At 36.6% G+C, this 13,821-nt stretch overlaps 1 protein-coding gene across 1 annotated transcript; it reads left to right on the top strand.

Moving 5' to 3' along the window:
- The first annotated feature begins 2,134 nt into the window (after positions 1-2,134).
- tnfsf10 (TNF superfamily member 10) lies at positions 2,135-13,752 on the top strand. The gene is made up of 6 exons (XM_044105172.1): positions 2,135-2,565; positions 3,108-3,233; positions 6,085-6,130; positions 7,155-7,271; positions 8,491-8,726; positions 11,062-13,752. The coding sequence occupies exons 1-6, from the start codon at positions 2,458-2,460 to the stop codon at positions 11,269-11,271; spliced, it is 843 nt and encodes a 280-aa protein (XP_043961107.1). The 5' UTR covers positions 2,135-2,457; the 3' UTR covers positions 11,272-13,752.
- The last annotated feature ends 69 nt before the right edge of the window (positions 13,753-13,821 follow it).

Genomic DNA, 13,821 nt, shown 5'->3' with positions numbered 1-13,821 from the left:
CATTATGTAAAATCAACTGTCTTTAGTTTTATATCAGGCTATAACAGGGTGTCCACCCGTCCTTCAAGCAGAGGTGTTCAAAGTGCAGCTCAGGGGAATCATTTTGCCTGGATCCCGACTACAGTTCAAGGATGGCACAAATCTGATTCTGGAGCCAATGTGGATGTTATCTTTTAGTAATTCCATCCATCCATCCATCCATCCATTTTCTATACACCCTTGTCCCTGATGGTTCCAGGAGGGTTGCTGGTTCTTATCTCCAGCTGCGTTCCAGGTGAGAGACGGGTTCACCCTGGACAGGTCGCCAGTCTGTCGCAGGGCAACACAGAGACATACAACCATTCACACACACACTCACACCTAGGGAGAATTTAGAGAGACCAATTAACCTAACAGTCAGACTTCTGTCTGTCCTGAAAACGACACTTGAGCTTCGTTTTTGTGGTTTCAGTTGAATAAACTGAGTTAACGGACTTCCCCGATCCTGTGTTTTCTGTTTGTCTTCAAGGGGCGGATGAACTATGTCTGCTCTGTTTGATACAGTGAAGTCACCCATGTTTCCATTTTCTTCCAGACGTTCTGATGGGACCAACGCTGAAAAGATGGCCCAACATTCCTGCCCCTGCTGGCCTTCAAACAGTGTTAGCACTGGGTGTATATTTTGTTTTGGCTCCAGCCTGTATCTGTAATCTTCTGACTCACAGTGCTGACTGCCCTACATCATCTGGTAGAGCCCCACTAATGTGGTTCCTAAATCTTCAACAGGCCTTAAAGGTGACCCATGTGGTCCGGGCCCCTCAGATTGGGGAACTCCCTGCTTCAAGATGTCAGAGAGAAAAACAGTGTCTTCCCTTAAATCAGTGCAGTTTCAGTATTTAAAAAGTGTTGAAAAGCTGAAATCACTCCAGGTTGGACAGCTAAGTTTTATGGTTTTCCATTTGTGAAGTTGTTAGTTTAGATTTTATCTGCAAAGTTTCAACATTCATTAAAATGTTGTAAAGAACTAATTTTTTGATGAATTTAAGAAACCCAAGCTATGAGAAGTTCAAATAAACAGATTTTACAAGCATGGCAGCCATATTGGATTCTGAAATCAGGGCTTTGTGTGGAACCGTTTTCCAGTTTTAACTCTGAAAAGTACTGGGATTTGTTTCTTGTTTTGCTAATTATTATTAGCAACACATGCTGAAAATAGTCTTGGCAAGTTGATACGTTCTATTTCAATCAAAATAATAAACAGCTTACTAGTGGAGATGTTGGTAGGTTTTTATAGACGCTGCAACCAAAAATGACAATTTTTCAAGACAGAACTACACTTTATTCAGGAAAATCCTCACACCGACATAGATTTAGTAATTATTTTTGCTCAGTGGCCAGGCTAACTAGCATTAGCAACACAACCAAATAATGTAATTATGTAATATAGTACTCATGAGATGCTTGCAACCGTTTTTACAATAATGTACAACTGACCATTTTAAGAGGTCAAACAGCAAATAAAACTTAATTTACAATGCTGCACACTACTGCAGAAGCTAACATCCTGTATTCCTTATCTCTTGAGGCTACAGCCAATAAGAGCTCAGGAAAAAAATAGCGCTCCAGGATTGGCTGTTAATCAGGTGGCATTGTATCTGACATTTTTCTTTGGAATATTTCAGATATTGTCACCTTCCAAAAATAATGTTCAGTCATTTTTTTTGCAGTTACAGTTTTCTACACTTCATTTGAATCCTGAAGGAATATGTTCACTAACAGAAGTTGTAAAGAACTCAGTAAGTGACCAAGAACTATGAAAAGGTCAAGTGAACCACGTAACTAGTAGTTGCGGTTGCCATATTGGATTTTGTGCAGCACAGCTAGCACTAGCACAACTATCTGCTAACGCTAGCTGTGCTAATGCTAGCTTTCACGTAAACGGCAATCGCAAACACACTATTAAAATAAGTTGTCGAAACATTGTTTCAACTTTAACCTTTCTTTAAAAGAAAGTCTACATATTTTTGTGAGTATTTGTGTAAAGTTACAGTAAAACTTCTTTGTTTTTCTGTCGACATTTCCCGCCTCATGTAGCCAACTGAACACAGAAAGTTCTCTCCTGATTCTACCCTTTGCATGTGATCCGAAGTTATGCAGGTGCCTTTCTTCTGGGTTTTATTGTGTCAGAGTTGTTTTTGTAGATGTGTAGATATGAACCTCACAATAAACTATAGAAAGTCATCTGTGTTTTCTCAGCGCAGAAATGAAACAATAATCTCTCCTGCAAGAGAAACTCAAACAGGGAGCAGCTTTTTACTCTCCGGACCCGCCTCCGCCTCCTCCTTCCTGTGTGCAGGAATGGGGAGGGCAAGAAGTTAAAAAGAGTCCACCTCTGAGCCATTGTTCTAGTTCTGGAGTTCTGGAGACGGGTCGGGACGCGGGTGCTGCGCTGCTGGTACCGGACGGCGGTCTGTCGTTATGACGGGCTCCGGTCCGAAGCTGGGCGTCCTGCTGCTTGTGGCGGTTCTGCTGCAGACGGTGGTCGTCACCATCACGGTGCTGCACTTCACCTCGGCTCTGAACTCGGTGAGGAAACGGGGGGAAAGATGCGGGCTGATGGTTTTTGTTTGCGCACAACGCGCGTTGTGCGTCAAACTGATGCTGGTGCAACCGATTCTGTGTTTTCTACAAACTCTTGCAAGATATTTGTTAAAAAGACTGTACGTTTTTTCTTCAAACGTTTCTATTTTTAAACCGTTTTAAACCATGCATGTTCACGTTAAATCTGTGCAAACACATGCGCAGAGGTGACAGGGAAGTTTGGAGGTAGACTTCAGCCGTTTTTGAGTTACTGCAGAGCTTGCGTGCTTCTTCTGCTAAACTGGATTTATTCCAGAGAGACTCCTAGTCTGTGTTTACAGCAATTAATCATTAACGCACATAAAATGGAGCAGCAATAAGTGGGAAATGAAACATAAACAGATAAGAAGCAAAGAACGGGACACCTGCCAGGAAAATTTTATGTTGACTCAGGCTTTTAGGAAAACAGAGATTGCCTCCCTTTTAAGCAATGAATGAGGTGGATTATCAGGAAAATTGGTTTGAAACTTTTATTTTTGTCAGCACAGATGAAAGAGACGTTCGCCAGGAGCAGCGTTTCCTGTCTGACTGGCTCCGACCTGCAGAGCATCACTGCTGTACGAGGAGATCCATGCTGGCAGGTGACCCAGCAGCTTCACCTGCTCATCGAAAAGGTATCACACCTGGCTCTTATCTGGCAACCGAGCAACACTTGTTGATCAGCAAATTACCCACAGATTGTTCTCAAGTGAGAGTAGCATTGCTTCAAGATGTTTTCACTCAAGTAAAAGTAAAAACGTACTCCTTAGAAACGCTTTAAGTTTCTGAGTAACTGATAATAACATTTTATGATGTTAGATAGACAGAAAAATTGACAAATTTCATCACTTTAAAGATGAAATTGAAAAAATAAACCAAAAACACAATAACAGAACAACAAATCTGAGCAGAGGAAACATTTTTCAAATCAAATTTTCTATAATAAAACTAATATACGTTAAAATATGTCATGTTTGAATGTTTTTCACCAGGAATTTTTCTGACCGTTAAATTGTCCCAGGAGTTACTGCAATAAATAATATTGTTGTTTTGAGAATATTTTAGTGTAATTTAATGATAATGGGATAATAATAATAATAATAATAATAATAATAATAATAATAATAATAATAATGCAAGTACAGGAAGACATTTTAAATATCCAAAATAAATAAACAAATTAAATGATAAATTAAGTTGAGCTTAATAATTTCCATTTGCATGATTTATTGTTTTTCTATTTATTATTATTATTATTTTTATTTTTTATTTTTTACAAAAACTGGATGATAAAACTCTTCAGTTTGGAGATTTGGACTCAACTGGTCTTTTTTCTTTTTTTACAGGACAATTTTGTTCACAGAGATTTTTAAATTCATTTTATTTTTTGTTTCTGTTGTTTTGTTTTGGATATTTAAAATACCTTCCAGGTGCAGAGTGTAAAAGTTTATCAGAATTTGAAGTTTATTGAGAATGTATTTTTACATTATTATTCCTTTATTACCATTATATTCCTTGAAAATGGTCTCCAAACGACAATATTATTGTTTATCGCAATAACTTCTGGGACAATTTGTTGTTAAACAGTCATGACAGGCCTCGTTAAAGATATTACTAACGTAAACGTAAAAAATATGGTGTAGTAAAACAATTTTTTCCACATCGTTGCTCCAGTAAATGTAGCTCCAACCCTCCTCTGTTGATTAGTTTGAATATGCTGACTCTTTTTGGAAAACTGCTGAGGTTCAACAAGTTAAATTTTCCTCCTCTGCTCTGCATCAAAACTTTCCACACACTCAAAACTCTAAATTGCCCTAAAAATTATGATTCCAAGAAACTACTTTTATCCGCCATTGCTGTTTCTATGAAAAAAAAACTCCAATTGTTGCAATAATTTGGTTCTTTCTTTAGGTTTTGGATAAGCTGAGAACAATGAAAGCTGCTTTAGCAGAGCAGAGGACAGGTAGTTATCCTTATTAATATGATTATCAGTGGCTTCCTGTGAACAGAGGCGGCAGGAAAAATGCAGAAATGATCCAAATCTCTGTCAGTCGCACAATGAGCTCCTTCATAGATGTGATGTGATCCTCTGTGGTCTAATCAGCGCAGGAATGCATTCACCTGCTCTGCTCCTACACACACACACACACACACACACACACACACACACCCACACACACACACACACACACACTGAGTTTCTTCATTTCACTGTTCATATTTGTACATTTTCCTCCCTCTCAGGCTTTGCTGCTTTCTTTTATGACTTAAGTTGATTGTTTTATCAGTTGTAGTTTGAATAAATTATAGAAAACAGTCGTAGTACTGAGACACTTTGACCTACAAGTATTGAGAATTTCTTAAAATGACAGTTTTAACATGCAAAAAGGCTAAAAACTCACAATTAAAATTCTAGTACAAGGATGTTGTTCCAAGGCTTGAAACAAATCCAACACAATCCGTGTTTCCAAGTTTTAATTTCTTTCACATAATTAAGCTCTGTGTTGCCGGTTGATTCGCTCCAAAACATAAATTATAATTCTCTGTTTTTTCTCTTTTTTGCAATATTTAAAAAATTCACTCAAAACTTGATTGACTGTTGGACGGTACTTTGATTTTAGTTCCATTTTGTAAGTCTTTTCACATTTTGAAAGTGTAAATCAGTTTTTTATCTCACTTTTGGAGTGATGGCTTCTTCCTCTCTGAGCGGCGCTTCAGCTCATATTTCCACAAAGTTTTGTTTTGGGTTTTATTCACACGTTTTGCAGTAAAACACATTCATTTCTGGGACAAAGAACCCGTTTCTTTTCTAAATGTTATGATGGATGGATTTTTATTTAGACTTTTCAGACGGTTTCTTTGTAATCTGTCCAGGGATTTTTCTCCAAGAGCCAAATTTTATGTTTGCAAACACGCTCTTGCAGAATTAATTGCTATATTTATTTGTATTAAACCCCAAATTACATTGATACCTCCAAATAAAGTCATGCATATCAGAAAGTTAAAATGTAATAAAAAACTTTCATTGATTGAAACAAGAATAAAAAAGCTCAAATATTAAATTTAATCTTGCGTTTTGTTTCTAAATTCAGTTTCGTTTTTCATCAGTTTGGTTGCAGCTGCTGGTAAACTGAGCAAAGGAACGTATAACATGAGGAAGCAGCGAGCGATCGGTTTACAGGAACACGAAAGCTCCTTGTTATTCAGCCAAAGAAACTTCCTGGTCGTGATGTCAGCACATTTCCAGGGTCAAACAGCCGCCTGTCAGGCAGAGCCGACTGTCCTTCGCTGCAGATAAGGCGTAAAATTGCAGCTCATGTTGTTGTTCTGTGATGAGTAACACGATGGGATCCCTCAGGGCTTGTTAAAGTGAGATGTGTCAGAGAAAAATCTGTTGAGTTTGTGAAGGTGCTGAAGCAACCAGCAAAGCACCGAACACACATCTGTGTTACTCCAAGTAATTGTTTGCATCTGTTCTGCCTGCAGTCTCTGTCTCAGCGCTACCAGAGGCGGATTTCATCAGCAGTGAGAGGTGAGGAAAAAAAAAACAAACAAAAAACAAAATCAAGAAAAAACACTCCTCATGGTACAAAAATAATCTGGTCTCTAGGAGGTTTTAAAAGAGATTAAATAATCCCAAAAGCAAAACATAAATAAAGAACTAAATTACACACAAAGCTAAATTACAAAGTGAGTGAAAATTGTGTCAGATTTAATATGTAACAGTAGGACTGAAATGATTAATTGGGATTAATCATGATTAATCAATTATTTAAATAATTTAGCAATTAATTAATTAGTTGTTAATTAGAATATAGAGACCAAAAAAGCCAAATCTGTACAAAAAATACATATATTTAGCATTTAATATCTGTTTTAGCTTCACCTCATTGAGATTTACTGAAGTAATGCTAAATTATTGCACTTTAGGCTGCTTATTTTCTTATTAATTATTTGTTTATTTGCATTTTTTTAATGTATTTCTAATATTGCATAAAATAAGCTTAAGTGATTAAATGAAAACCTGTAGAATGTTTCATTTTTTTAAAATATGATTAATTGATTAATCGTCCAAATAATTAATTATTAAAAAATTGTTAGCTGCATCCTTAGTGTTTGCTAACATGATGCCAGGGTGGACAGACATCAGCAATGAAAAGTATTGTTTCTTATTATCCACTATAATCAATAACTGTCAATCATTTCAGGAATAAAAAACAAGATCATGTTTGGAAAGAACAAATGATATCTTAACTACCTGATGATCAGAGGAAACGTGCAGTCGACTCTGTTTGAAGTATTTCAAAATGAAAAAGTCATTTTGGATGAATATTTGGCCAAATCGGATCATCAACAGGACAATCAACCCAAAATAGCAACAAAAAACCGCTAATGCTAGCAAAGAAATGAAACAATACGAGGTAGTTGGATGAACAAAAACAAAACAATGTTTTATTTACCTTATTTCAAAACGCAGTGAGGTCCCAAAGATCCTTAATATGTTGTAAATTTAACATTTAAAGAGATGTCTTCTTCATCTTTTCTCTTTATAACAGATGAAGTGTCCCGTGTTTTGCCCTCACTAGTGATGGAGGACAGGGCTTCACCGCGCCCCAAAGTTGCCGCCCACGTCACGGGAAGTTTTGTGCCCAAACTGGAGCGAGACGGAGGAGGTGAGAGAACCTTTACTGACTAAATTAGATAGAAAGAATCTTGTTTTAAATGTATTTTTATTGGACCTGAATCAGTTTTACAAACAAAACTAAACGCTTGAAAATAAAGAGTCCAACATAAACAAAGCTTGTAATAATAAATACATCAGAGTAATTAAGAAATACATTGATTATATTAGGCCTACATTATGAGATAATAATAACTGCATTAATGATATGTGACCTTGTGAATACAAGCAGGTGTAGCTTCCTAAAGCAGCTAGCAATGCTTCATCGCTCATGCTAGCTTCTAAATTAACCTGATGAAAAAGTCTGTTTCTTGTTTTTTTAAAATTTTCCCTCCTTTTGAAATCTGTTCCTGAGGTAAGAATTGAAATTGTTTTAAAAAAAGCAATACTTTATGGTAATTTTCATATTCTGCTCTTCTAACTTTCTGTATTGGTTTGCTGTGCTGCAGTGCTAATGCTAGCTTCTATGTAAATGGGCACAATATTCTTAGATTTGATTTTAGCTTTTGAATGATAACAAGTCCACTTCTATAAATGTCTGATTTAGCTAACACCTTAAATAAATATAAATTAAGCTACAATCCATGTTGAAAAATGCTAGCTGTGTTTCAGTGCTAATGCTAAGCAGGAATGGTATGTTTAGATTGTTATTTCTATTATGTTGTCCTCTATCATTGCAAACTTGAGCTAATAGATTAAATAATTGCTAATTGAGCAACATTTCAAGTTGTAAAGCGGTTTCTAAATTCTTGGACAAGCTAGCTGTACTCCAGTGCTAATGCTAGCTTCTATGTAAACAGGAGCAGTATGCTTAGATTTGAATTCAGCTCTTGTTTTTATTTTGTCCTCCTCTGTTGCATCCTCTTGCTAACAGCTTAAGTAATTACAAAAAAAATTGTAAAGTGGTGTTTTCTGAATTCCTGTATAGACTAGCTGTACTGCAATGCTAATGCTAGTACTAGCTTCTATGTAACAGGTGGAATAGGTGTGGATTTAATTTTTAAAATGTTCCATTTATGTCATTGTTGCAACGGTTATAAAATGTTATTTATTTGTCTTCTTTTAGTAAAATAAACATTGAGTTGCTAAAAGTTTTAGCCACCACAAAACCTGCTATGCTATTGCTTTAATTTCACATTTTTTCAGAGACAATGTTTTCCAGATTTTTTTTCTCAACTCCATGTTTAAAATGAAACTTTTTCTGGTTTCAGATGCAATTTCTGCAGGACGACGCGTTCAGGGCCAGAAGATTTCGTGGTGGGAGGGTCAGAAGGGCCTGGCGTTCCTGCAGGACGTCCAGCTGCTGGATGGGGAGCTGGTGGTGTCGCAACCTGGCCTCTACTATGTCTACGCCCAGACGTACTTCAGGCACACCCACTCCCTGGAGGAGAACGGCGAGGAGGCGGAGGACCGGGGGAAACCCCTGCTGCAGTACGTCTACAAAAAGGTGAACTCCTCTGTTTTAATTTGGCAACAAAACCTCTGCATTTCACGCATCGGCTGCTTCTTAAAGCTCCCACTATCATGACAAATTCTCTTTTTCATGGTTCTGTACTTACATTTTGGAGCTCCACCCACTTCATTACAAGCTCCCGTTCTACAATGGCTGCTGGAAAAGGAAAATATTTTCTTATCAGCTGCAGCACACAGCATGTGTTCATCATTTACTTCCAGACATGGAGAACAGAGCTGCATGGCTTCAGTTTATTTCTACTTGCAATGTTTCTGTGATGTTGCCAAAGAAACATTGCAGTAGTTTGTAGTTTATGCTGATCAGTTTAGGAAGGATTCCTCTGAAAACTACCAGCAGTACAAGGCAGGACTTATCAAAAGACTTGGACTAAAGCAGTGTTTCTCAGTTACAGTCCTCAGACCCCCTGCCTGCATGTTTTAGGTGTTTCCCTTCTGCCACACACCTGGATTGAATCTCTGGGTGATTAACAGGCTCCTGCAGGACTTGGTGGCTGCAGAAGACGTCATACAATCATTTGAATCAGCTGTTCTGGTGTAGAGGCACATCTAAAACATGCAGCAGGGGGACCTGAGGACTGGAATTGAAAAGCACAGGAAGGTTTGCATAATGTAATTGCACAGCTCATTCCTTAATTAGTTCAAAACAAGCAGAACTGAGCTTTAATCTATCCTAACATAACAGTGGACAGTTAATCTGTTTTTTGGTGACTCATCGCCCCTGCTGAGATGAATCTGAATAAACATTTAAGTCTTAAATGAAACGGTCCAAACCTCCTGAACATTTCATGTCTTTAGTTCGTGATGATTCATGTCAGAACGAGCCAAAGCGCTGAGTCCCCTGACTTCGATCAGTCAAAACTGATGACTGATGTGGAGCCAGACAGTGAGCGTGTGCTGCTCTGTGACATGCAGAGACCTGGAGTTCATTAAAGGCTTGAGAAAAATTACATTCTCTCAAAAAATAAGCTCAACAGAGAAACGTTTCCCATTATTTACCTGTAAAACAAAAAACTGTGCTCTGGAGAGAACAGTTTCCTAACAAAAATAAAAAGTCTGAAGACATTCAGCGTCATTCCAGATAGTTTCTCTCATTTATCCCGACTCCCCACATGTGTTGGTTCTGGTTTCTGTTGCTTTTATTCCGGCGCCGACACAGATGTTGAGGCCCAAAAGAAATGGATTTTCTGGGCCGTGAGATTCAAGAAGGAGAAAATATTCACAAAGATTGTTTTAATTTGTGAAAGAAACGTTTCTGACAGCTGGTATCAGGAAGACGCTCCGACTGTTTATTAAACAATATGCAACAAACTGCCATTTTAATAGTCAATTATTCTATTGATTCATCAATTAAATTGGCACAATCTACACATCTGTCATTAACTTTCATTCTTAAGCTTTAGTTAAAAATATTAGAAATATATTAAATCAAAAAACAAATTCAATTCCCATTTTGAATAAGAAAATTAACACGTTATTAACCGTGTTCCTTCAGTGAATGTGGGTAAAACATATTTAAAGGCATTTTTATCTTAAGATATATTTATTTTTACATGCATAAAACTTCAAGGTTTTACAGTGACAAGTCTGAGTAACTTAAATCTAATTTTCTCTGCATTTATTTATAGATTAACATATTTGCATTTGCCTGCTTATTTATTTATTTATTTATTTATTTATTTATTTATTTATTTATTTATTTATTTATTTATTTATTCGGCCATATTGAATTACTTACATCACTTTTAGGAACAAATATTATACATTTTATCTCTTATTGTTATAATTCTATTATTAATATAGAATAATAGAGCAAACAGTTTTCCCCAGGGGATCAGTAAAGTATATTCTATTCTATAAAAGCATTTATTTATGTATATTAAACAAATAAAAGGCTTTAAATGTTCCCACTATTTTACCTGGTTCCAAACTTTTACACAAAATATTTGATTTGCTCATAATATTTATGGTACTTAGCATAGTTAGCATGCTAAGCTGTTTAGCATGGTACTTAGCATGTTAGCAGTGTTAGCAAACTGCTTTTTTCAAAGCAAATTTTAATCCCTGATTGATCAAAACTTTAATAAACGTTGTTATTTCTTAGCCACATGCTAATCGGCTAATCCCCCGGGTTTGGTCCGGGTTTGAACCAAAGTCTTGTTCCTGAAAACCAGTTTTTAGTTGGAGTTTATTTTTGTTCACATTAAGCATTTTATTTGTCAGAATAGCTGATAAAATCTTTGATCTGCTGTATTTCAGTCTTTCATACAACATGAAGTATTTTTGTCTGGTTTTCTGTTCCTCTGCTCCAGGTGAACTCCTACCCGGTTCCCATCCTGCTGATGAAGACCAGCCGGACCTCCTGCTGGTCCCGCGGTTCCGACTTCTCTCTGCACTCCGCCCACCAGGGGGGGCTGTTCCCGCTCACCACCGGCGACCGCCTGTTCGTGACGGTGACCAACGCCTCTGCTGTGGACATGGACGAGAAGAGCAGCTTCTTCGGAGCGTTTCTCATCAGTTAGAGGGCCGATCGACGCCGATTGATGCCGATCGAGGTTTTGTTAAAATCGATCAAACTGCTGCAAGCATCAGACTCTCCTGAGGAAATTCCTCTTTTGTCTTACGGGATCAAAAGCTGAACATAACTTTGATAACACTGGTTGGCAGAAGAGAGGAAAACGATAGTTTGGAGCGTGGGTAAACTGAGAGCGGACTCAACAGTCTCTGCTCAGCAAAGACAAAATCTGAAGAACATTTCAGGTCTGATGAGGTCCAGAACCGATTTCCACAGAAAATGAAGGACTTCTGCTCCAAATACCTTTTAAAAAAAACTGCTATTTCACAATTTTATTGCAGTAAATATTTATAGTTTTACCCCCTAAATATTTTAGACATCTGAGCCTGGGTTTATTTTAAAATTATATCAAAAAGATTTGTTTGTGCCGTCTGGCAGATGAAAAGAATCACGTAGGGATGTTTAATTTGAAAATAACACTTACAACTGACATAAATTCGAATTTCTGATATGAAAATAATGTAATTAGTTATAATTGGATATAACTCCAACCACCAGATGGCGGTAAAGTGCTTCCATAAAATTGCAAACAAATAGGGAGCAAATTCACATTTTACCACCAGGTGGTGCTGTTTGGTCCTGATTTCTGGGGACTGAAGGAAACAATGTGCTACTGTCGTTTAAAGATGACTTAAAAACATTACATATGACTTAAAAACATTATTACCACACACAAAAGGAGAAGAATCATATTTAAAATGTTATCACTTGTATAAGTTCATCCTTTACAGAATGAAGCTCTAAATTAAACAGACAAAATAAAAATAAATTTAAACTGAAACATGAACTTCTTAACTTTTAGTTGTCTAATCTATCTGACATTGTTTCCAAAATATTTACATGACCCTCAAAGCTTAGTAAGACTTACACTCAAAAATATGGCAAATAAAAAGCAGAGCGCATGTGGACAAAATATAAGAATTTAAAGAAAGTTTGGATTGTCTACACCAAAATATCTTAGTCATTTTATAATCTTTACTCCCAGATTTGTTTTGTTTTTTCTCATTTTTGTTTCATTTAAACCAACTTCTTTGTACCATTTGAGGACGACAACAATGTGCACTGTAAAAACACAAAGTTTTAACTGTATTTTTGTTTAGTTTCTAGTGTAAATATATTAATACACTTGAAATAAGATAAATAAAACTTACAAGTAACTGTTCAGCAGAATATCGGAGCTTGTTTTAAGTCAATAATTCCTTGGTATTTGTATAAAATTCACTAGTTTCACTGGCAGATTATTTCACTTGTAACATGGGAAAAATGCTTTGTTATAAGTGAAATAATCTGCCAGTGGAAATAGTATTTTTTAATCAATATTAATAAATTATTAATTTAACACCAGCTTCTGCATCTTGCTGAAAAGTTACCTGTAAGTTAGTTTTGTTTTATTTTAAGTGTATTATTTGCATTAGAAGGTAGACTAAGAACACTTGGTAAGATTTTGTGTCTGCAGTGTGTTGACTTTTAAAATCTGTCCATTTAAGTTCATGTGACGGGGCCTTCTTCACTTTTCACTGCTGCTATCTCATTTTTCTGCCACCTACTGGACAACACGACCAACTGCAGTTTACGCTACAGATTGATGCTTTGCAAAAACTTGTGAATTTCGATGTCCACTCAAAAACGTTTTGCTGATTTCCTGGATTTGTTTTTCTTAAAGGATGTACATACTTATCTTTACTTAATGAATTTTATTTTTATGAACCTTTTCCCATTTTTTCCAAAATGAAGGCAGAAGGATGACCCTAAAGGGAAAATTAAAAGCCACTGCAACAAAAAGACTCGCTGAAATCTTTCTACTGCCTGTATTTCTGATTGTTGCATCAGGTTTCCTCGTATGCGGCTGCTTTAAAAGCTCTCCTACGGTCGGTATTTGTGCTATGCTGCACGACCTGCAGGGCTGGAATAACGATCATGGCATCATGAACTGCTGCAGTGATCAACACCAGATGCTCACTGCAGGAAACAAACATGATTATCAGATGTTTTACCTCTTTTTCTGTGTTTACATTTGAGGAAAACAAACTGCGGGAACCTGCAAACAACTCTAATAAACTAAACACCACAGAGAAAGAAAGAAACACTATTTTTCCAGTCGTTACGGAGCGTAAACCTTCACTTTCCCGTTCGTAAATTACAGCTGGGTGTGTTTTGGGGATTTAGAAAAGGAAGCAGGCCTGTTAGTTTTCACTTTGATGTGAATATTAAAACCAGCTAAACACACCGAGGCTGTCAGGGTCGCACAAAAATATCGTTTTCATTATTCTGCTGGAGCTGGAACAGGCAGCCGGACGCTAATGAAGCTCCTAAAGTATTTGTGAAACATGAGACTGTGTGTCTGACAGAAAACACATGAATGTGAATGTAAATAAATGTGTTTTTCAGAGTGTAAATATGTGAAATAAATACACAATTTAAAAAGGAAGAAGCTGCTCTTTTTTTTTTTTTTACATTTTTCCAAAATAATGTTTTATCATCTGGAAGACAGAAACAT

This window comes from Gambusia affinis, linkage group LG21 (genome assembly GCF_019740435.1).
Source record: "Gambusia affinis linkage group LG21, SWU_Gaff_1.0, whole genome shotgun sequence".
NCBI classification, from domain to species: Eukaryota; Metazoa; Chordata; class Actinopteri; order Cyprinodontiformes; family Poeciliidae; genus Gambusia; species Gambusia affinis.
This window is presented reverse-complemented; position numbering and strand designations above follow the sequence as displayed.